Raw genomic sequence first — 22,893 nt, forward strand, 5'->3', positions numbered from 1 at the left:
TGACCACTATGACTAATGGAGAACAGGGGGGGAATGACCACTATGACTAATGGAGAACAGGGGTTAATGACCACTATGACTAATGGAGAACAGGGGAGGAATGACCACTATGACTAATGGAGAACAGGGGAGGAATGACCACTATGACTAATGGAGAACAGGGGGGAAATGACCACTATGACTAATGGAGAACAGGGGAGGAATGACCACTATGACTAATGGTGAACAGGGGGGGGGGGGTGACCACTATGACTAATGGAGAACAGGGGGGAGAATGACCACTATGACTAATGGAGAACAGGGAGGAATGACCACTATGACTAATGGAGAACAGGGGGGAATGACCACTATGACTAATGGAGAACAGGGGGGGGAAATGACCACTATGACTAATGGAGAACAAGGGGGGATGACCACTATGACTAATGGAGAACAGGGGGGGAATGACCACTATGACTAATGGAGAACAGTGACCACTATGACTAATGGAGAACAGTGGGGGGGGGGGGGATGAGGGATGACCACTATGACTAATGGAGAACAGTGGGGGGGGGGGATGAGGGATGACCACTGACTAATGGAGAATAGTGGGGGGGGGGGGGGGGGGGGGTGAGGGATGACCACTATGACTAATGGAGAACAGTGGGGGGGGGGGGGGGGATGAGGGATGACCACTATGACTAATGGAGAATAGTGGGGGGTGGGATGTAGTCTATGGTTGACTAAACAAGGTCAGTCGTTGCTTGAGGAATCCCTGCCTCTACACGAGACACGGTCTCCATTCCACTGGTCAACATGGTGGACATAAGTGTGATGCAAAGACTGCCAGGCACTCAGCCAGCCCAGGGGGGGTCTCAGCCATTCCTAGATGGGCTCAATTACTTCCATTGTTACGAAGATAGTTAAGATAGCTCTCTCTCTCTCTCTGTGTCTCTCTCTCTCTCTCTCTCTCTCTCTCTCTCCGTCTCTCTCTGTGTCTCTCTCTCTCTGTCTCTCTCTGTGCCTCTCTCTCTCTCTCTCTCTGTCTCTCTCTGTCTCTCTCTGTCTCTCTCTGTCTCTCTCTCTCTCTCTGTCTCTCTCTTTCTGTCTCTCTCTCTCTCTCTCTGTCTCTCTCTATGTCTCTCTCTCTCTCTGTGTCTCTCTCACTCTCTCTCTCTCTGTCTCTCTCTGTCTCTCTCTCTCTCTCTCTCTCTCTCTCTCTGTCTCTGTCTCAGTGTCTGTCTCTCTCATCCTCTCTCTTCACAAAAAGCTCTGCTCCATAGTGAAGGGCGCCGGGCCCACTAAATGGGTAGATATATTGATTGAGGGGGGGGAGAGGGGTGGTGGAGGGAGAGGTGTGGTGGAGGGAGAGGCAGGAGTTGTTTATGCTTCTAAAACAGGTCTGTCGTACTGATTTGGTAAAACAACATGCTCAACATGAGATCTGAAATATAGAGGAAAAAGGCTTTTAGAGAAAAATACACAGCTTGGCCTCCATTTCAGTCACAAAACCTGTTTCATCCTTGTTCCTGATGGACAATGATAAGGACTGAGCATCGGAGGGAATATCCATCAGGGTGTGTGTCTGTGTGTGTGACCTCTGCCTACAAAAGCCAGAGGGATTTTCTCTCCTCTGCTCTGATAGCTATTGGTCATTGGTTATGTTTATAGGGCGCACTGAGCTACAGTATTGAATACAAGCCTGATGTTACTGCTTGAAACCTCCTGCCCTTTTGACTTCAGCAGGAAGCATGGAGAACTGGGTTTGGAAGCATGGAGAACTGGGTTTGGAAGCATGGAGAACTGGGTTTTGGAGCATGGAGAACTGGGTTTGGAAGCATGGAGAACTGGGTTTGGAAGCATGGAGAACTGGGTTTGGAAGCATGGAGAACTGGGTTTTGGAGCATGGAGAACTGGGTTTTGGAGCATGGAGAACTGGGTTTTGGAGCATGGAGAACTGGGTTTTGGAGCATGGAGAACTGGGTTTGGAAGCATGGAGAACTGGGTTTTGGAGCATGGAGAACTGGGTTTGGAAGCATGGAGAACTGGGTTTTGGAGCATGGAGAACTGGGTTTTGGAGCATGGAGAACTGGGTTTGTTCTGTAAAGATGAAAAGGATCACTACAACGTGTGTCAACTGTTGTAAAATATAATGTATAATGTAATGGTTGGCATGTTTTTCCTTATCTAAATCTTTTGAATCTCCTTGGGTTGATCAAATGGAGAGAAGTGAATCTGATATGTTTTTCTCCCTCCCCTCCCCTTCCTATTCATCTCCCTCCCCCCCTTCCTATTCATCTCCCTCCCCTCTCCCCCCTCTCCTCCCTATCCCTCCCCTTCCTATACATCTCCCTCCCCTCTCCTCCCTATCCCTCCCCTTCCTATTCATCTCCCTCCCCCCTTCCTATTCATCTCCCTCCCCTCTCCCCCCTCTCCTCCCTATCCCTCCCCTTCCTATACATCTCCCTCCCCTCTCCTCCCTATCCCTCCCCTTCCTATTCATCTCCCTCCCCTCTCCTCCCTATCCCTCCCCTTCCTATTCATCTCCCTCCCCTCTCCCCCTCTCCTCCCTATCCCTCCCCTTCCTATTCATCTCCCTCCCCCCCTTCCTATTCATCTCCCTCCCCTCTCCCCCCTCTCCTCCCTATCCCTCCCCTTCCTATACATCTCCCTCCCCTCTCCTCCCTATCCCTCCCCTTCCTATTCATCTCCCTCCCCTCTCCCCCTCTCCTCCCTATCCCTCCCCTTCCTATTCATCCCCTCTCCTCTCCCCCCTCTCCTCCCTATCCCTCCCCTTCCTATACATCTCCCTCCCCTCTCCTCCCTATCCCTCCCCTTCCTATTCATCCCCTCCCCTCTCCCCCCTCTCCTCCCTATCCCTCCCCTTCCTATACATCTCCCTCCCCACTCCTCCCTATCCTTCCCTATCCCTCCCCTTCTTATTCATCTCCCTCCCCTCTCCTCCCTTTCCCTCCCCTTCCTATTCATCCCCTCACCTCTCCCCCCTCTCCTCCCTATCCCTCCCCTTCCTATACACCTCCCTCCCCTCTCCTCCCTATCCCTCCCCTTCCTATACATCTCCCTCCCCTCTCCTCCCTTTCCCTCCCCTTCCTATTAATCTCCCTCCCCTCTCCTCCCTATCCCTCCCCTTCCTATTCATCTCCCTCCCCTCTCCTCCCTATCCATCTCCCTACCCCTCTCCTCCCCTCTCCTCCCTATCCCCCCCCTCTGCTCCCCTCTTCTCCCTATCCCCCCTCTCCTCCCTATCCATCTCCCTACCCCTCTCCTCCCTATCCCCCCCTCTGATCCCCTCTTCTCCCTATCCCCCCTCTCCTCCCTATCCATCTCCCTACCCCTCTCCTCCCTATCCATCTCCCTATCCCTCTCCTCCCTATCCCTTTCCTCCCTATCCATCTCCTCCCTATCCATCTCCTCCCTATCCATCTCCTCCTTATCCCTCTCCTCTCCTCTCATCTCCTCCCCTCTCCTCTCTTCTGCTCCCCTCTTCTCCCTATCCCCCCTCTCCTCCCTATCCATCTCCCTATCCATCTCCTCCCTATCCATCTCCTCCCTATCCATCTCTCTCCTCTCCTCTCCTCTCCTCTCCTCTCCTACAGATGCTAGATCCTCAACAATAATAACACTTAGCCATATCAACTAGCTGTGGGATTTGACACCATCGTTGTTTTCTCCTGACAGACGGCCGGTCCTCTACAGCTCATATGGGCCGTTCCCTGGCAGCAGACCTGTCCAGTTCCAGTTCCCTGACCCCACTGACCAGAGAGCGTAAGTCGTCCGCTCCAGTCCACTCTTCCCAGCCCGTCCTGTTCACCTTCGACGTCCCGGTCCGTCACGGTGGGTCGCACAGTCACCACGGTAACCATGGTTTTGATCCGGTTGTAATAAAATAAAATAAATAATAATAATAATATCAAATTTAAACACACATGTGGACACAATGCATTTAAAATCACTGAGGATAGTAACACAAAGTTTAACAAGGGAGTGTGGTCCTCTTCTTGCAGGGGGCTCCCTGTCCAACAGCGCACCACAGGACTATCTTCTACTGCATCAGTGCATGAGCAGGAAGACTGAGAGCGCACGGTAAGGTGGTCAGGGTGTTTCTGTGTGTGTGACTTCCTGTCACTTACCCTCACCCCATAGTGCAACGGGTCAACATACAGACTCAGTTCACTTCCTGGATGTAACAGCGTAGCAGGCTGGCAGCTCTCTGGGGTGCCACTACCATAGAAAACATCATCACTAGCATGTCCACTAGTCCACCCATTATGATGTGATCAGGGATACCCATTCTAGTGGTTCTATTTCTGTGGTCTCTGGTGTTGGGGGCGGGGCAGGAGGCCTACTATACTCTAGCCAGGCTTCTAGATCACAGTATATGGCCAGGCACCAGAACTGTGTGTGTGTGTGTGTGTGTGTGTGTGCGTGTGCATGCGTGCGTGCGTGCTATCTTAACTATCTTCGTAACAATGGAAGTAATTGAGCCCATCTAGGAATGGCTGAGACCCCCCCTGGGCTGGCTGAGTGCCTGGCAGTCTTTGCATCACACTTATGTCCACCATGGAGACCGTGTCTCGTGTAGAGGCAGGGATTCCTCAGGCAACGACTGACCTCGTTTAGTCAACCATAGACTACATCCCACCCCCCACTATCAAAACCTGATGACTGTATAATCATGTCATAGTGATGCATTATTTCTCCCTAAAACACGTCACAATTAGATGTGATCAGCATCTAGTTTCATAGAGCCTTGCACTGCAGAAACAGCATGTCGGTTTAAAATACATGTGGTTCATAAGAAGTATTGTCTCTGCTGTTAGGGCTGACTGTCTCTGCTGTTAGGGCTGACTGTCTCTGCTGTTAGGGCTGACTGTCTCTGCTGTTAGGGCTGACTGTCTCTGCTGTTAGGGCTGACTGTCTCTACTGTTAGGGCTGACTGTCTCTGCTGTTAGGGCTGACTGTCTCTGCTGTTAGGGCTGACTGTCTCTGCTGTTAGGGTTGACTGTCTCTGCTGTTAGGGTTGACTGTCTCTGCTGTTAGGGCTGACTGTCTCTGCTGTTAGGGCTGACTGTCTCTGCTGTTAGGGCTGACTGTCTCTGCTGTTAGGGTTGACTGTCTCTGCTGTTAGGGTTGACTGTCTCTGCTGTTAGGGCTGACTGTCTCTGCTGTTAGGGCTGACTGTCTCTGCTGTTAGGGCTGACTGTCTCTGCTGTTAGGGCTGACTGTCTCTGCTGTTAGGGCTGACTGTCTCTGCTGTTAGGGCTGACTGTCTCTGCTGTTAGGGCTGACTGTCTCTACTGTTAGGGTTGACTGTCTCTGCTGTTAGGGTTGACTGTCTCTGCTGTTAGGGCTGACTGTCTCTGCTGTTAGGGCTGACTGTCTCTGCTGTTAGGGCTGACTGTCTCTGCTGTTAGGGCTGACTGTCTCTGCTGTTAGGGCTGACTGTCTCTGCTGTTAGGGCTGACTGTCTCTGCTGTTAGGGCTGACTGTCTCTGCTGTTAGGGCTGACTGTCTGCTGTGGGCTGTTAGGGTTGACTGTCTCTGCTGTTAGGGTTGACTGTCTCTGCTGTTAGGGCTGACTGTCTCTGCTGTTAGGGCTGACTGTCTCTGCTGTTAGGGTTGACTGTCTCTGCTGTTAGAGCTGACTGTCTCTGCTGTTAGGGCTGACTGTCTTTGCTGTGGGCTGTTAGGGCTGACTGTCTCTGCTGTGGGCTGTTAGGGTTGACTGTGTTGGCTCCCTCCTTCCATTCTCCTGGATGTCCTATAGGCCTATAGGGAGGTGGTCAGAGACCTGGCCGTGTGGTGCCAGGATAACAATCTCTCCCTCAACATGATCAAGACAAAGGAGATGATTGTGGACTACAGGAAAAGGAGAACCGAGCATGCCCCCATTCTCATCAACGGGGCTTTAGTGGAGCAGGTTGAGAGCTTCAAGTTCCTTGGCGTCCACATCAACAACAAACTGGAATGGTCCAAAACACACCAAGACAGTCGTGAAGAGGGCCTCCTCAGGAGACTGAAAAGATTTGGCATGGGTCCTGAGATCCTCAAAAGGTTCTACTGCTGCACCATCGAGAACATCCTGACCGGTTGCATCAATGCCTGGTATGGCAAATGCTTGGCCTCTGACCGCAAGGTTCTACAGAGGGTAGTGCGAACGGACCAGTACATCACCGGGGCCAAGCTTCCTGCCATCCAGGACCTCTATACCAGGCGGTGTCAGAGGAAGGCCCTAACAATTGTGAAAGACTCCAGCCACTCCAGTCATAGACAGTTCTATCTGCTACCACACAGCACGCAGTACCAGAGTGCCAAGTCTAGGTCCAAAAGGCATCTTAACAAATTCTACCCCCAAGCCATATGACTCCTGAACAGCTAATCAAATGGCTACCCATTTGAATTGCCCACCCCCCCTCTTTTACATTGCTGCTACTCTCTGTTTTATTAGCTATCCATAGTCTCTTTAACTCTACCTACATGGACATATTACCTCAATTACCTCTACTAACCCGGTGCCCCCGCACATTGACTCTGTACCGGTACCCCCTGTATATAGCCTCCACATTGACTCTGTACCGGTACCTCCTGTATATAGCCTCCACATTGACTCTGTACCGGTACCCCCTGTATATAGCCTCCACATTGACTCTGTACCGGTACCCCCTGTATATAGCCTCCACATTGACTCTGTACCGGTACCCCCTGTATAAAGTCTCCACATTGACTCTGTACCGGTACCCCCTGTATATAGCCTCCACATTGACTCTGTACCGGTATCCCCTGTATATAGTCTCCACATTGACTCTGTACCGGTACCCCCTGTATATAGCCTCCACATTGACTCTGTACCGGTATCCCCTGTATATAGCCTCCACATTGACTCTGTACCGGTACCCCCTGTATATAGCCTTCACATTGACTCTGTACCGTAACACCCTGTATATGGTCTCCACATTGACTCTGTACCGTAACACCCTGTATATAGCCTCCACATTGACTCTGTACCGGTACCCCCTGTATATAGCCTCCACATTGACTCTGTACCGGTACCCCCTGTATATAGCCTCCACATTGACTCTGTACCGGTATCCCCTGTAAATAGCCTCCACATTGACTCTGTACCAGTACCCCCTGTATATAGCCTCCACATTGACTCTGTACCGGTGCCCCCTGTATATAGCCTCCACATTGACTCTGTACCGTAACACCCTGTATATAGCCTCCACACTGACTCTGTACTGGTACCCCCTGTATATAGCCTCCACATTGACTCTGTACCGGTACCCCCTGTATATAGCCTCCACATTGACTCTGTACCGTATCACCCTGTATATAGCCTCCACATTGACTCTGTACCGGTACCCCCTGTGTATAGCCTCCACATTGACTCTGTACTGGTACCCCCTGTATATAGCCTCCACATTGACTCTGTACCGTAACACCCTGTATATAGCCTCGACATTGACTCTGTACCGGTATCCCCTGTATATAGCCTCCACATTGACTCTGTACCGGTACCCCCTGTATATAGCCTCCACATTGAACCTGTACCATAACACCCTGTATGTAGCCTCCACATTGACTCTGTTCCGGTACCCCCTGTATATAGCCTCCACATTGACTCTGTACCGGTACCCCCTGTATATAGCCTTCACATTGACTCTGTACCGTAACACCCTGTATATAGCTTCCACATTGACTCTGTACCATAACACCCTGTATATAGCCTCCACATTGACTCTGTACCGGTACCCCCTGTATATAGCCTCCACATTGACTCTGTACCGGTACCCCCTGTATATAGCCTCCACATTGACTCTGTACCGGTATCCCCTGTAAATAGCCTCCACATTGACTCTGTACCAGTACCCCCTGTATATAGCCTCCACACTGACTCTGTACCGGTACCCCCTGTATATAGCCTCCACATTGACTCTGTACCGGTACCCCCTGTATATAGCCTCCACATTGACTCTGTACCGGTACCCCCTGTATATAGTCTCCACATTGACTCTGTACCGGTACCCCCTGTATATAGCCTCCACATTGACTCTGTACCGGTATCCCCTGTATATAGCCTCCACATTGACTCTGTACCGTAACACCCTGTATATAGCCTCCACATTGACTATGTACCGGTACCCCCTGTATATAGCCTCCACATTGACTCTGTACCAGTATCCCCTGTATATAGCCTCCACATTGACTCTATACTGGTACCCCCTGTAGATAGCCTCCACATTGACTCTGTACCTGTGCCCCCTGTATATAGCCTCCACATTGACTCTGTACCGGTTCCCCCTGTATATAGCCTCCACATTGACTCTGTACCGGTACACCCTGTGTATAGCCTCCACACTGACTCTGTACTGGTACCCCCTGTATATAGCCTCCACATTGACTCTGTACTGGTACCCCCTGTATATAGCCTCCACATTGACTCTGTACCGGTACCCCCTGTATATAGCCTCCACATTGACTCTGTACCGGAACCCCCTGTATATAGCCTCCACATTGACTCTGTACCGTAACACCCTGTATATAGCCTCCACATTGACTCTGTACCGGTACCCCCTGTATATAGCCTCCACATTGACTCTGTATCGGTACCCCCTGCATATAGCCTCCACATTGACTCTGTACCGGTACCCCCTGTATATAGCCTCCACATTGACTCTGTACCAGTACACCCTGTGTATAGCCTCCACGTTGACTCTGTACTGGTACCCCCTGTGTATAGCCTCCACATTGACTCTGTACCGGTACACCCTGTGTATAGCCTCCACACTGACTCTGTACCGGTACCCCCTGTATATAGCCTCCACATTGACTCTGTACTGGTACCCCCTGTATATAGCCTCCACATTGACTCTGTACCGGTACCCCCTGTATATAGCCTCCACATTGACTCTGTACCGGTACCCCCTGTATATAGCCTCCACATTGACTCTGTACCGGTACACCCTGTGTATAGCCTCCACATTGACTCTGTACCGGTACCCCCTGTATATAGTCTCCACATTGACTCTGTACCGGTACACCCTGTATATAGCCTCCACATTGACTCTGTACTGGTACACCCTGTGTATAGCCTCCACATTGACTCTGTACCGGTACACCCTGTATATAGCCTCCACATTGACTCTGTACCGGTACCCCCTGTATGTAGCCTCCACATTGACTCTGTACCGGTACCCCCTGTATATAGCCTCCACATTGACTCTGTACCGGTACCCCCTGTATATAGCCTCCACATTGACTCTGTACCGGTACCCCCTGTATATAGTCTCCACATTGACTCTGTACCAGTACCCCTGTATATAGCCTCCACATTGACTCTGTACCGGTACCCCCTGTATATAGCCTCCACATTGACTCTGTACCGTAATACCCTGTATATAGCCTCCACATTGACTCTGTACCGGTACCCCCTGTATATAGCCTCCACATTGACTCTGTACCGTAAAACCCTGTATATAGCCTCCACATTGACTCTGTACCGTAATACCCTGTATATAGCCTCCACATTGACTCTGTACCGGTACCCCCTGTATATAGCCTCCACATTGACTCTGTACCGGTACCCCCTGTATATAGCCTCCACATTGACTCTGTACCAGTACCCCCTGTGTATAGCCTCCACATTGACTCTGTACCGGTACCCCCCTGTATATAGCCTCCACATTGACTCTGTACCGGTACCCCCTGTGTATAGCCTCCACATTGACTCTGTACCGGTACCCCCTGTATATAGCCTCCACATTGACTCTGTACCGGTACCCCCTGTATATAGCCTCCACATTGACTCTGTACCGGTACCCCCTGTGTATAGCCTCCACATTGACTCTGTACCGGTACCCCCTGTATATAGCCTCCACATTGACTCTGTACCGGTACCCCCTGTATATAGCCTCCACATTGACTCTGTACCGGTACCCCCTGTATATAGCCTCCACATTGACTCTGTACCGTAATACCCTGTATATAGCCTCCACATTGACTCTGTACCGGTACCCCCTGTATATAGCCTCCACATTGACTCTGTACCGGTACCCCCTGTATATAGCCTCCACATTGACTCTGTACCAGTACCCCCTGTGTATAGCCTCCACATTGACTCTGTACCGGTACCCCCTGTATATAGCCTCCACATTGACTCTGTACCGGTACCCCCTGTATATAGCCTCCACATTGACTCTGTACCGGTACCCCCTGTGTATAGCCTCCACATTGACTCTGTACCTGTACCCCCTGTATATAGCCTCCACATTGACTCTGTACCGGTACCCCCTGTATATAGCCTCCACATTGACTCTGTACCGGTATCCCCTGTATATAGCCTCCACATTGACTCTGTACCGGTACCCCCTGTATATAGCCTCCACATTGACTCTGTACCGGTACCCCCTGTATATAGCCTCCACATTGACTCTGTACCGGTACCCCCTGTATATAGTCTCCACATTGACTCTGTACCGGTACCCCCTGTATATAGCCTCCACATTGACTCTGTACCGGTACCCCCTGTATATAGCCTCCACATTGACTCTGTACCATAATACCCTGTATATAGCCTCCACATTGACTCTGTACCGTTACCCCCTGTATATAGCCTCCACATTGACTCTGTACCGGTACCCCCTGTATATAGTCTCCACATTGACTCTGTACCGGTACCCCCTGTATATAGCCTCCACATTGACTCTGTACCGGTACCCCCTGTATATAGCCTCCACATTGACTCTGTACCGGTACCCCCTGTATATAGCCTCCACATTGACTCTGTACCGGTACCCCCTGTATATAGCCTCCACATTGACTCTGTACCGGTACCCCCTGTATATAGCCTCCACATTGACTCTGTACCGGTACCCCCTGTATATAGCCTCCACATTGACTCTGTACCGGTACCCCCTGTATATAGTCTCCACATTGACTCTGTACCGGTACCCCCTGTATATAGCCTCCACATTGACTCTGTACCGGTACCCCCTGTATATAGCCTCCACATTGACTCTGTACCATAATACCCTGTATATAGCCTCCACATTGACTCTGTACCGGTACCCCCTGTATATAGCCTCCACATTGACTCTGTACCGGTACCCCCTGTATATAGTCTCCACATTGACTCTGTACCGGTACCCCCTGTATATAGTCTCCACATTGACTCTGTACCGGTACCCCCTGTATATAGCCTCCACATTGACTCTGTACCGGTACCCCCTGTATATAGTCTCCACTTTGACTCTGTACCAGTACCCCTGTATATAGCCTCCACATTGACTCTGTACCGGTACCCCCTGTATATAGCCTCCACATTGACTCTGTACCGTAATACCCTGTATATAGCCTCCACATTGACTCTGTACCGGTACCCCCTGTATATAGCCTCCACATTGACTCTGTACCGTAAAACCCTGTATATAGCCTCCACATTGACTCTGTACCGTAATACCCTGTATATAGCCTCCACATTGACTCTGTACCGGTACACCCTGTATATAGCCTCCACATTGACTCTGTACCGGTACCCCCTGTATATAGCCTCCACATTGACTCTGTACCAGTACCCCCTGTGTATAGCCTCCACATTGACTCTGTACCGGTACCCCCCTGTATATAGCCTCCACATTGACTCTGTACCGGTACCCCCTGTGTATAGCCTCCACATTGACTCTGTACCGGTACCCCCTGTATATAGCCTCCACATTGACTCTGTACCGGTACCCCCTGTATATAGCCTCCACATTGACTCTGTACCGGTACCCCCTGTGTATAGCCTCCACATTGACTCTGTACCGGTACCCCCTGTATATAGCCTCCACATTGACTCTGTACCGGTACCCCCTGTATATAGCCTCCACATTGACTCTGTACCGGTACCCCCTGTATATAGCCTCCACATTGACTCTGTACCGGTACCCCCTGTATATAGCCTCCACATTGACTCTGTACCGGTACCCCCTGTATATAGCCTCCACATTGACTCTGTACCGGTACCCCCTGTATATAGCCTCCACATTGACTCTGTACCGGTACCCCCTGTATATAGTCTCCACATTGACTCTGTACCGGTACCCCCTGTATATAGCCTCCACATTGACTCTGTACCGGTACCCCCTGTATATAGCCTCCACATTGACTCTGTACCATAATACCCTGTATATAGCCTCCACATTGACTCTGTACCGGTACCCCCTGTATATAGCCTCCACATTGACTCTGTACCGGTACCCCCTGTATATAGTCTCCACATTGACTCTGTACCGGTACCCCCTGTATATAGCCTCCACATTGACTCTGTACCAGTACCCCCTGTATATAGTCTCCACATTGACTCTGTACCGGTACCCCCTGTATATAGCCTCCACATTGACTCTGTACCGGTACCCCCTGTATATAGCCTCCACATTGACTCTGTACCGGTACCCCCTGTATATAGCCTCCACATTGACTCTGTACCGGTACCCCCTGTATATAGCCTCCACATTGACTCTGTACCGGTACCCCCTGTATATAGCCTCCACATTGACTCTGTACCGGTACCCCCTGTATATAGCCTCCACATTGACTCTGTACCGGTACCCCCTGTATATAGCCTCCACATTGACTCTGTACCATAATACCCTGTATATAGCCTCCACATTGACTCTGTACCGGTACCCCCTGTATATAGTCTCCACATTGACTCTGTACCGGTACCCCCTGTATATAGTCTCCACATTGACTCTGTACCGGTACCCCCTGTATATAGCCTCCACATTGACTCTGTACCGGTACCCCCTGTATATAGTCTCCACTTTGACTCTGTACCAGTACCCCTGTATATAGCCTCCACATTGACTCTGTACCGGTACCCCCTGTATATAGCCTCCACATTGACTCTGTACCGTAATACCCTGTATATAGCCTCCACATTGACTCTGTACCGGTACCCCCTGTATATAGCCTCCACATTGACTCTGTACCGTAAAACCCTGTATATAGCCTCCACATTGACTCTGTACCGTAATACCCTGTATATAGCCTCCACATTGACTCTGTACCGGTACACCCTGTATATAGCCTCCACATTGACTCTGTACCGGTACCCCTGTATATAGCCTCCACATTGACTCTGTACCAGTACCCCCTGTGTATAGCCTCCACATTGACTCTGTACCGGTACCCCCCTGTATATAGCCTCCACATTGACTCTGTACCGGTACCCCCTGTGTATAGCCTCCACATTGACTCTGTACCGGTACCCCCTGTATATAGCCTCCACATTGACTCTGTACCGGTACCCCCTGTATATAGCCTCCACATTGACTCTGTACCGGTACCCCCTGTGTATAGCCTCCACATTGACTCTGTACCGGTACCCCCTGTATATAGCCTCCACATTGACTCTGTACCGGTACCCCCTGTATATAGCCTCCACATTGACTCTGTACCGGTACCCCCTGTATATAGCCTCCACATTGACTCTGTACCGGTACCCCCTGTATATAGCCTCCACATTGACTCTGTACCGGTACCCCCTGTATATAGCCTCCACATTGACTCTGTACCGGTACCCCCTGTATATAGCCTCCACATTGACTCTGTACCGGTACCCCCTGTATATAGTCTCCACATTGACTCTGTACCGGTACCCCCTGTATATAGCCTCCACATTGACTCTGTACCGGTACCCCCTGTATATAGCCTCCACATTGACTCTGTACCATAATACCCTGTATATAGCCTCCACATTGACTCTGTACCGGTACCCCCTGTATATAGCCTCCACATTGACTCTGTACCGGTACCCCCTGTATATAGTCTCCACATTGACTCTGTACCGGTACCCCCTGTATATAGCCTCCACATTGACTCTGTACCAGTACCCCCTGTATATAGTCTCCACATTGACTCTGTACCGGTACCCCCTGTATATAGCCTCCACATTGACTCTGTACCGGTACCCCCTGTATATAGCCTCCACATTGACTCTGTACCGGTACCCCCTGTATATAGCCTCCACATTGACTCTGTACCGGTACCCCCTGTATATAGCCTCCACATTGACTCTGTACCGGTACCCCCTGTATATAGCCTCCACATTGACTCTGTACCGGTACCCCCTGTATATAGCCTCCACATTGACTCTGTACCGGTACCCCCTGTATATAGCCTCCACATTGACTCTGTACCATAATACCCTGTATATAGCCTCCACATTGACTCTGTACCGGTACCCCCTGTAAATAGCCTCCACATTGACTCTGTACCGTAACACCCTGTATATAGCCTCTACATTGACTCTGTACTGGTAACCCCTGTATATAGCCTCCACATTGACTCTGTACCGGTACCCCCTGTATATAGCCTCCACATTAACTCTGTACCGTAACACCCTGTATATAGCCTCCACATTGACTCTGTACCGGTACCCCCTGTACATAGCCTCCAAATTAACTCTGTACCGGTACCCCCTGTATATAGCCTCCACATTGACTCTGTACCGGTACCCCCTGTATATAGCCTCCACATTAACTCTGTACCGGTACCCCCTGTATATAGCCTCCACATTGACTCTGTATCAGTTCCCCCTGTATATAGCCTCCACACTGACTCTGTACCATGTGTATATAGCCTCCACATTGACTCTGTACCGGTACCCCCTGTATATAGCCTCCACATTGACTCTGTACTGGTACCCCCTGTATATAGCCTCCACATTGACTCTGTACTGGTACCCCCTGTATATAGTCTCCACATTGACTCTGTACCGGTACCCCCTGTATATAGCCTCCACATTGACTCTGTACCGTAATACCCTGTATATAGCCTCTACATTGACTCTGTACCGGTACCCCCTGTATATAGTCTGCACATTGACTCTGTACCGGTACCCCCTGTATATAGTCTGCACATTGACTCTGTACCGGTACCCCCTGTATATAGTCTCCACATTGACTCTGTGCCGGTACCCCCTGTATATAGCCTCCTCATTGACTCTGTACCGTAATACCCTGTATATAGCCTCTACATTGACTCTGTACTGGTACCCCCTGTATATAGTCTCCACATTGACTCTGTACCGGTACCCCTGTATATAGCCTCCTCATTGACTCTGTACCGGTACCCCCTGTATATAGCCTCCACATTGACTCTGTACCGGTACCCCCTGTATATAGCCTCCACATTGACTCTGTACCGGTACCCCCTGTATATAGCCTCCACATTGACTCTGTACTGGTACCCCCTGTATATAGTCTCCACATTGACTCTGTACCGGTACCCCCTGTATATAGCCTCCACACTGACTCTGTACCGGTACCCCCTGTATATAGCCTCCACATTGACTCTGTACCGGTACCCCCTGTATATAGCCTCCACATTGACTCTGTACCGTAACACCCTGTATATAGCCTCCACATTGACTCTGTACCGTAACACCCTGTATATAGCCTCCACATTGACTCTGTACCGGTACCCCCTGTATATAGCCTCCACATTGACTCTGTACCGTAACACCCTGTATATAGCCTCCACATTGACTCTGTACCGTAACACCCTGTATATAGTCTCCACGTTGACTCTGTACCGTAACACCCTGTATATAGCCACCACATTGACTCTGTACCGTAACACCCTGTATATAGCCTCCACATTGACTCTGTACTGGTACCCCCTGTATATAGCCTCCACATTGACTCTGTACCGTAACACCCTGTATATAGCCACCACATTGACTCTGTACCGGTACCCCCTGTATATAGCCTCCACATTGACTCTGTACCGTAACACCCTGTATATAGCCTCCACATTGACTCTGTACCGGTACCCCCTGTATATAGCCTCCACATTGACTCTGTACCTGTACCCCCCTGTATATAGCCTCCACATTGACTCTGTACCGTAACACCCTGTATATAGCCTCCACATTGACTCTGTACCGTAACACCCTGTATATAGCCTCCACATTGACTCTGTACCTGTACCCCCCTGTATATAGCCTCCACATTGACTCTGTACCGGTACCCCCTGTATGTAGCCTCCACATTGACTCTATATAAAGACTATTGTTATTTACTGCTGCTCTTTTATTATTTGTTACTTTTATTTCATATTATTGACTTATCTATTTTATTTTTTGTTAAAACTGCATTGTTGGTTAAGGGCTTGTAAATAAGCATTTCACGGTAAGGTTCTATTCGACACATGTGACAAATAATATTTGATTGGATTAGAAAAATATTTTCTATAAGCAAAAATATTGTATCAGCTGTTTGAAGATGAAAAAACAAAATTTAAGAACGGGAAGAAAGAAACACATAGAACATAGCTTCTTAGACTGGCTTTAAAATGAGAATGACAGATCTATACCTCATATTTCTATGGTCACGACGCCCAAAAAGTTACATGTTGTAGTATTAAGATTTTGGGGTTAGCCAATCGAATCCTAGTTCTGTGTCTTCTACCTCCAGCCTGCAACTCCATCTCTGTGTTGAGATATCATAGAGTTGTTTCAGAGCTTCCTCTGTTTATCCCAAAAAAACAGACACAGCGAGGAACACTTCATTTGTCTGCGTAGATGTCAGAAGGAACTGTACTCTCCCCTAGTGGCGGTTTGGGTAACTGCAGGGATATTCAATATTAACAGGGAGTAATTTAGTGTAGGGTGAAGTTGCCCCCTAGATGCTGATGGGTATTTCCCCCACTAATGGTCACGGTTAGGATTGGGGTCTGTACCTAGGGGAAACTTCCACTCGAAGCGAATAATGTGTCGTTAACCAGTTCAATGCAATATGTGACTGAGAGCTGCTGGCAGAGATTGGCATGGCAGAGATTGGCATGGCAGAGATTGGCATGGCAGATGTCGTCCTGTCTGTCAGAACTTCTGTTTTGCCTGGTGGAGGATGGGTAGGCACAATGAAGACTGACGTGTGTGTGTGTGTGTGTGTGCGTGTGCGTGTGTGTGTCTCGTCCATATGTTTGTCTGACTCCTCCAGGAGTGCCAGTTTCTCCCAGGTACAGCACAGTAGCAATCTGTTTGTGGGCAGTGACTCGGCGGTGCAGAAGTTCTCCCATGGTTTCTCTCACTGTCTGAACGGGATGGGCGCCCAGCTGCATGGCTTCTACAGCCTGCCCAAACCTGGCAAGCACCAACTGGCCTCTGCGGTCGGGCCCAGGTCCTCCACACGGCCAGACTCCCCCCAGGAGGGCTACGTGCTACCCAGGGGGTACAGCTCTGAGGGGCCCTCAGATCATAGTCGCCTGGGAGACATGGATCAGCAGGAGAATGAGGAGGTTGGTGTTCTTTAACTATTATTATTATTATTATTATTATTTTATGTTACACTTTACCTTTGACTTAAGTTATTTTATTCTATTTTATTTAGCTATTCTCACTTTCTCGATTCAATTTCTATTTAATGTGCTTTATTATAGGGAATTATTTGTTAACAAGCAACAAAGCAAATGAAGCAGATAATAAACAACATAAAATGAATTAACAGAAGTTCCAAAATAATATTTATAAATGTCATATTATGTTCAAATAGTTAATGACCTTTTCTTGTGGCAACAGGTCACAAATCTTGCTGCTGTGATGGCACACTGTGGTATTTCACCCAGTAGATATGGGAGTTTATCAGAATTTGATTTGTTTTCGAATTCTTTGTGGATCTGTGTAATCTGAGGGAAATATGTCTCTCTAATATGGTCATACATTGGGCAGGAGGTTAGGAAGTGCAGCTCAGTTTCCACCTCATTTTGTGGGCAGTGAGCACATAGCCTGTCTTCTCTTGAGAGCCATGTCTGCCTACGGCGGCCTTTCTCAATAGCAAGGCTATGCTCACTGAGTCTGTACATAGTCAAAGCTTTCCTTAAGTTTGGGTCAGTCACAGTGGTCAGGTACTCTGCCACTGTGTACTCTCTGTTTAGGGCCAAATAGCATTCTAGTTTGCTCTGTTTTTTTGTTAATTCTTTCCAATGTGTCAAGTAATTATCTTTTTGTTTTCTCATGATTTGGTTGGGTCTCTTTCTCTCTCTCTCTCTCTCTCTCTCTCTCTCTCTTTCTCTCTTTCGCTCGCTCTCTCTTTTTCTCTCTCTCTATCTATCTCTCAGCTAAGAGATAGTGGATGCAGCATCAGGCATCAACATGATTTGGTTGGTTCTAACTGTGTTGCTGTCCTGGGGCTCTCTCTCTCTTCTTTACAAAGCTGTACACCTTCAAGACGCCTTGCAACACCCTGGCCACCGGCAACGACCGTAACCACAGTAACGACCGACACAGCAATGACCATAACCACAGCAACGAGCGTAGCAACGACCGGCAGACTGACAACTACGACCTCCCGACCCCGCCCGGATCGTTCTACCAGATCCCCCGGACGTTCGATAAGAACCACAACGTGACGCCGTCTGGCTCCGAGTCATCTAGTGGACCCCCTCCACGGCCCCCCAAGCCCAGCCAGGGGTCAGAGAGCGGGGGCTGTCTGGGGTCACTGCAGAATGGAGAGGTGACCACGACTGTGTCGGTTATACCCAGGAGGAACACTCTGCCTGCCGTGGAGAACAGCAGGTTACATCGAGGTACTACAACGCTCTCATTCTCATTATTTAGCTGCTACCTAACCAAGCTACACAGAGGGACTGGTTCTCTATCTCCTTCTCCCAAACTACTGTCAACTACATCTCTCTCCTTCTCCCAAACTACTGTCAACTACATCTCTCTCCTTCTACCAAACTACTGTCAACTACATCTCTCTCCTTCTCCCAAACTACTGTCAACTACAGCTCTCTCCTTCTACCAAACTACTGTCAACTACAGCTCTCTCCTTCTCCCAAACTACTGTCAACTACATCTCTCTCCTTCTACCAAACTACTGTCAACTACATCTCTCTCCTTCTACCAAACTACATCTCTCTCTCTCTCTCTCTCTCTCTCTCTCTCTCTCTCTCTCTCTCTCATACATAGTGCCTGGCCTCTCTCTCTCACTTCTCTCTCTCTCTCTCTCTCTCTCTCTCTCTCTCTCTCTCTCATACATAGTGCCTGGCCTCTCTCTCTCTCTCATACATCGTGCCTGGCCTCTCTCTCTCACTATTCTCTCTCTCTCTCTCTCATACCTAGTGCCTGGCCTCTCTCTCTCTCTCTCTTGCTATTCTCTCTCTCTCTCTCTCTCATACATAGTGCCTGGCCTCTCTCTCTCTCTCATACATAGTGCCTGGCCCCTCTCTCTCTCTCTCACTATTCTCTCTCTCTCTCTCTCTCATACATAGTGCCTGGCCTCTCTCTCTCTCTCTCTCGCTATTCTCTCTCTCTCTCTCTCTCGCTATTCTCTCTCTCTCTCTCTCATACATAGTGCCTGGCCTCTCTCTCTCGCTATTGTCTCTCTCTCTCTCTCTCACTATTCTCTCTCTCTCGCTAACTCACAGTGCCTGGCCTCTCTCTCTCACTCTCTCAATTCAATTTAAATTTAAGAGGTTTATTTGCATGGGAAACAAAGTAAGTGAAATAGATAATAAACAATAAAAGTAAATATTACACTTACAAAAGTTCCAAAATAATAAGCTGCAAAATCTGGATCCCTACAAATCAGCTGGGCTAGACAATCTGGACCCCTACAAATTAGCTGGGCTAGACAATCTGGATCCCTACAAATTAGCTGGGCTAGACAATCTGGACCCCTACAAATCAGCTGTGCTAGACAATCTGGACCCCTACAAATCAGCTGGGCTAGACAATCTGGATCCCTACAAATCAGCTGGGCTAGACAATCTGGATCCCTACAAATCAGCTGGGCTAGACAATCTGGATCCCTACAAATCAGCTGTGCAAGACAATCTGGACCCCTACAAATCAGCTGGGCTAGACAATCTGGATCCCTACAAATTAGCTGGGCTAGACAATCTGGACCCCTACAAATCAGCTGTGCTAGACAATCTGGACCCCTACAAATCAGCTGGGCTAGACAATCTGGACTGGGCTAGACAATCTGGATCCCTACAAATCAGCTGGGCCTGGATCCCTACAAATCAGCTGGGCTAGACAATCTGGATCCCTACAAATCAGCTAGGCTAGACAATCTGGACCCCTACAAATCAGCTGGGCTAGACAATCTGGATCCCTACAAATTAGCTGGGCTAGACAATCTGGACCCCTACAAATCAGCTGTGCTAGACAATCTGGACCCCTACAAATCAGCTGGGCTAGACAATCTGGACCCCTACAAATCAGCTGGGCTAGACAATCTGGATCCCTACAAATCAGCTGGGCTAGACACTCTGGATCCCTACAAATCAGCTGGGCTAGACAATCTGGATCCCTACAAATCAGCTGGGCTAGACAATCTGGACCCATACAAATCAGCTGTGCTAGACAATCTGGACCCCTACAAATCAGCTGTGCTAGACAATCTGGACCCTCTCTTTCTAAAATTATCCGCCACAATTGTTGCAACCCCTATTACCAGCCTGTTCAACCTCTCTTTCGTATTGTCTGAGATCCCTAAAGATTGGAAAGCTGCTGCGGTCATCCCCCTCTTCAAAGGGGGAGACACTCTAGACCCAAACTGTTACAGACCTATATCCATCCTGCCCTGCCTTTCTAAAGTCTTTGAAAGCCATGTTCATCAACAGATCACTGACCATTTCGAATCCCACCGTACCTTCTCCACTATCCAATCTAGTTTCCGAGCTGGTCATGGGTGCACCTCAGCCACGCTCAAGGTCCTAAACGATATCATAACTACCATCGATGAGACATTACTGTGCAGCCGTCTTCATCGACCTGGCCAAGGCTTCGACTCTGTCAATCACCGCATTCTTATCGGCAGACTCAACAGCCTTGGTTTCTCAAATGACTGACTCGCCTGGTTCACCAACTACATCTCAGACAGAGTTCAGTGTGTCAAATCGGAGGGCCTGTTGTCCAGAACTCTGGAATTCTCTATGGGGGGTTAAATTCTCAGGCCGACTCTTTTCTCTGTATACATCAACGATGTCTCTCTTGCTGCTAATGATTATCTGATCCACCTCTACACAGACGACACCATTCTGTATATTTCTGTCCCTTCTTTGGACACTGTGTTAACAAACCTCCAGACGAGCTTCAATGCCATACAACACTCCTTCCGTGGCCTCCAACTGCTCTTAAACGCTAGTAAAACCAAATACATGCTCTTCAACTGATCACTGCCCGCACCCGCCCGCGTGACTAGCATCACTACTCTGGATGGTTCCGACTTAGAATATGTGGACAACTACAAATACCTAGGTGTCTGGTTAGACTGTAACTCTCCTTCCAGACTCATATTCAACATCTCCAATTCAAAATTAAATCTAGAATCAGCTTCCTATTTTGCAACAAAGCATTATTCACTCATGCTTCCAAATATACCCTCGTAAAACTGACTATCCTACCGATTCTTGACTTCGGCGATGTCATTTACAAAATAGCCTTCAACACTCTACTCAGCGAATTGGATGCAGTCTATCACAGTGCCATCCGTTTTGTCACCAAAGCCCCATAAACTACCCACCACTGAGACCTGTATGCTCTTGTTGGCTGGCCCTCGCTTCATACTCGTCGCCAAACCCACTGGCTCCAGGTCATCTATAAGTATTTTCTCGCTAGGTTAAGCCCTGCCTTATCTCAGCTCACTGGTCACCATAGCAACACCCACCCGTAGCACGTGCTCCAGCAGGTATATCTCACTTGTCATCCCCAAAACCAACACCTCCTTTGGCCTCCTTTCCTTCCAGTTCTCTGCTGCCAATGACTGGAATAAATTGAAAAAATCACTGAAGCTGGAGTCTTATATCTCCCTCTCTAACTTTAAGCATAAGCTGTCAGAGCAGCTTACCGTTCACTGTACCTGTATATAGCCCATCTGTAAATAGCCCATCCAACTACCTCATCCCCATATTGTTATTCTTTTTCCCTTTGCACCCCAGTATCTCTACTTACATTCATCTTCTGCACGTCTATCACTCCAGTGTTAATGCTAACTTGTAATTATTTCACCTCTATGGCCTATTTATTGCCTTACCTCCCTAATCTTCTACATTTACACACACTGTACATAGATTTTTTCAATTGTGTTATTGACTGTATGTTGTTTGTGTCTCACTGCTTTGCTTTATCTTGGCCAGGTCGCAGTTATAAATGAGAACATGTTCTCAACTGTCCTACCTGGTTAATTAAAGGTGAAATAAATATATAGATATTTTTTAATAAAGACATTTCAAATGTCATATTTTACCCAGTAGGAAGTTTATCAAAATTGGATTTGTTTTCTAACCATTTCTGGGTCTGTGTAATGTCTCTAATACATTGGGCAGGAGGTTAGGAAGTGCAGCTCAGTTTCCACCTCATTTTGTGGGCAGTGAGCACATAGCCTGTCTTCTCTTGAGAGCCATGTCTGCCTACGGCGGCCTTTCTCAATAGCAAGGCAATCCTCACTGAGTCTGTACATAGTCAAAGATGTCCTTAACGTTGGGTCAGTCACAGTGGTCAGGTATTCTGCCGATGTGTACTCTCTGTTTAGGGCCAAATAGCATTCTAGTTTGCTCTGTTTTTTGGTCAATTCTGTCCAATGTGTCAAGTAATTATCTTTTTGTTTTCTCATGATTTGGTTAGTTCTAATTGTGTTGCTGTCCTGGGGCTCTGTGGGGTCTGTTTGTGTTTGTGAACAGAGCCCTAGGACCAGCTTGCTTAGGGGACTCTTCTCCAGGTTCATCTCTCTGTAGGGGATGGCTTTGTTATGGAAGGTTTGGGAATTGCTTCCTTTTAGGTGGTTGTAGAATTTAACGGCTCTTTTCTGGATTTTTATAATTAGTGGGTATCGTCCTAATTCTGCTCTGCATGCGTTATTTGGTGTTTTATGTTGTAGATGGAGGATATTGTTGCAGAAT

General features: G+C 48.7%; 1 protein-coding gene across 1 annotated transcript in view; it reads left to right on the forward strand.

The window, feature by feature from the left end:
- LOC139385980 (GRB2-associated binding protein 2) overlaps positions 1–22,893 on the forward strand; it is a 182,923-nt gene that overhangs the window by 120,370 nt on the left and 39,660 nt on the right. Inside the window, exons 3-6 of the mRNA XM_071131297.1 lie at positions 3,679–3,855; positions 4,005–4,083; positions 16,986–17,283; positions 18,198–18,570. Coding sequence (XP_070987398.1) covers positions 3,679–3,855; positions 4,005–4,083; positions 16,986–17,283; positions 18,198–18,570 — 927 coding nt within the window. The remainder of the gene's footprint in view (positions 1–3,678; positions 3,856–4,004; positions 4,084–16,985; positions 17,284–18,197; positions 18,571–22,893) is intronic.

Source organism: Oncorhynchus clarkii, chromosome 27 (assembly GCF_045791955.1).
Source record: "Oncorhynchus clarkii lewisi isolate Uvic-CL-2024 chromosome 27, UVic_Ocla_1.0, whole genome shotgun sequence".
NCBI lineage: Eukaryota > Metazoa > Chordata > Actinopteri > Salmoniformes > Salmonidae > Oncorhynchus > Oncorhynchus clarkii.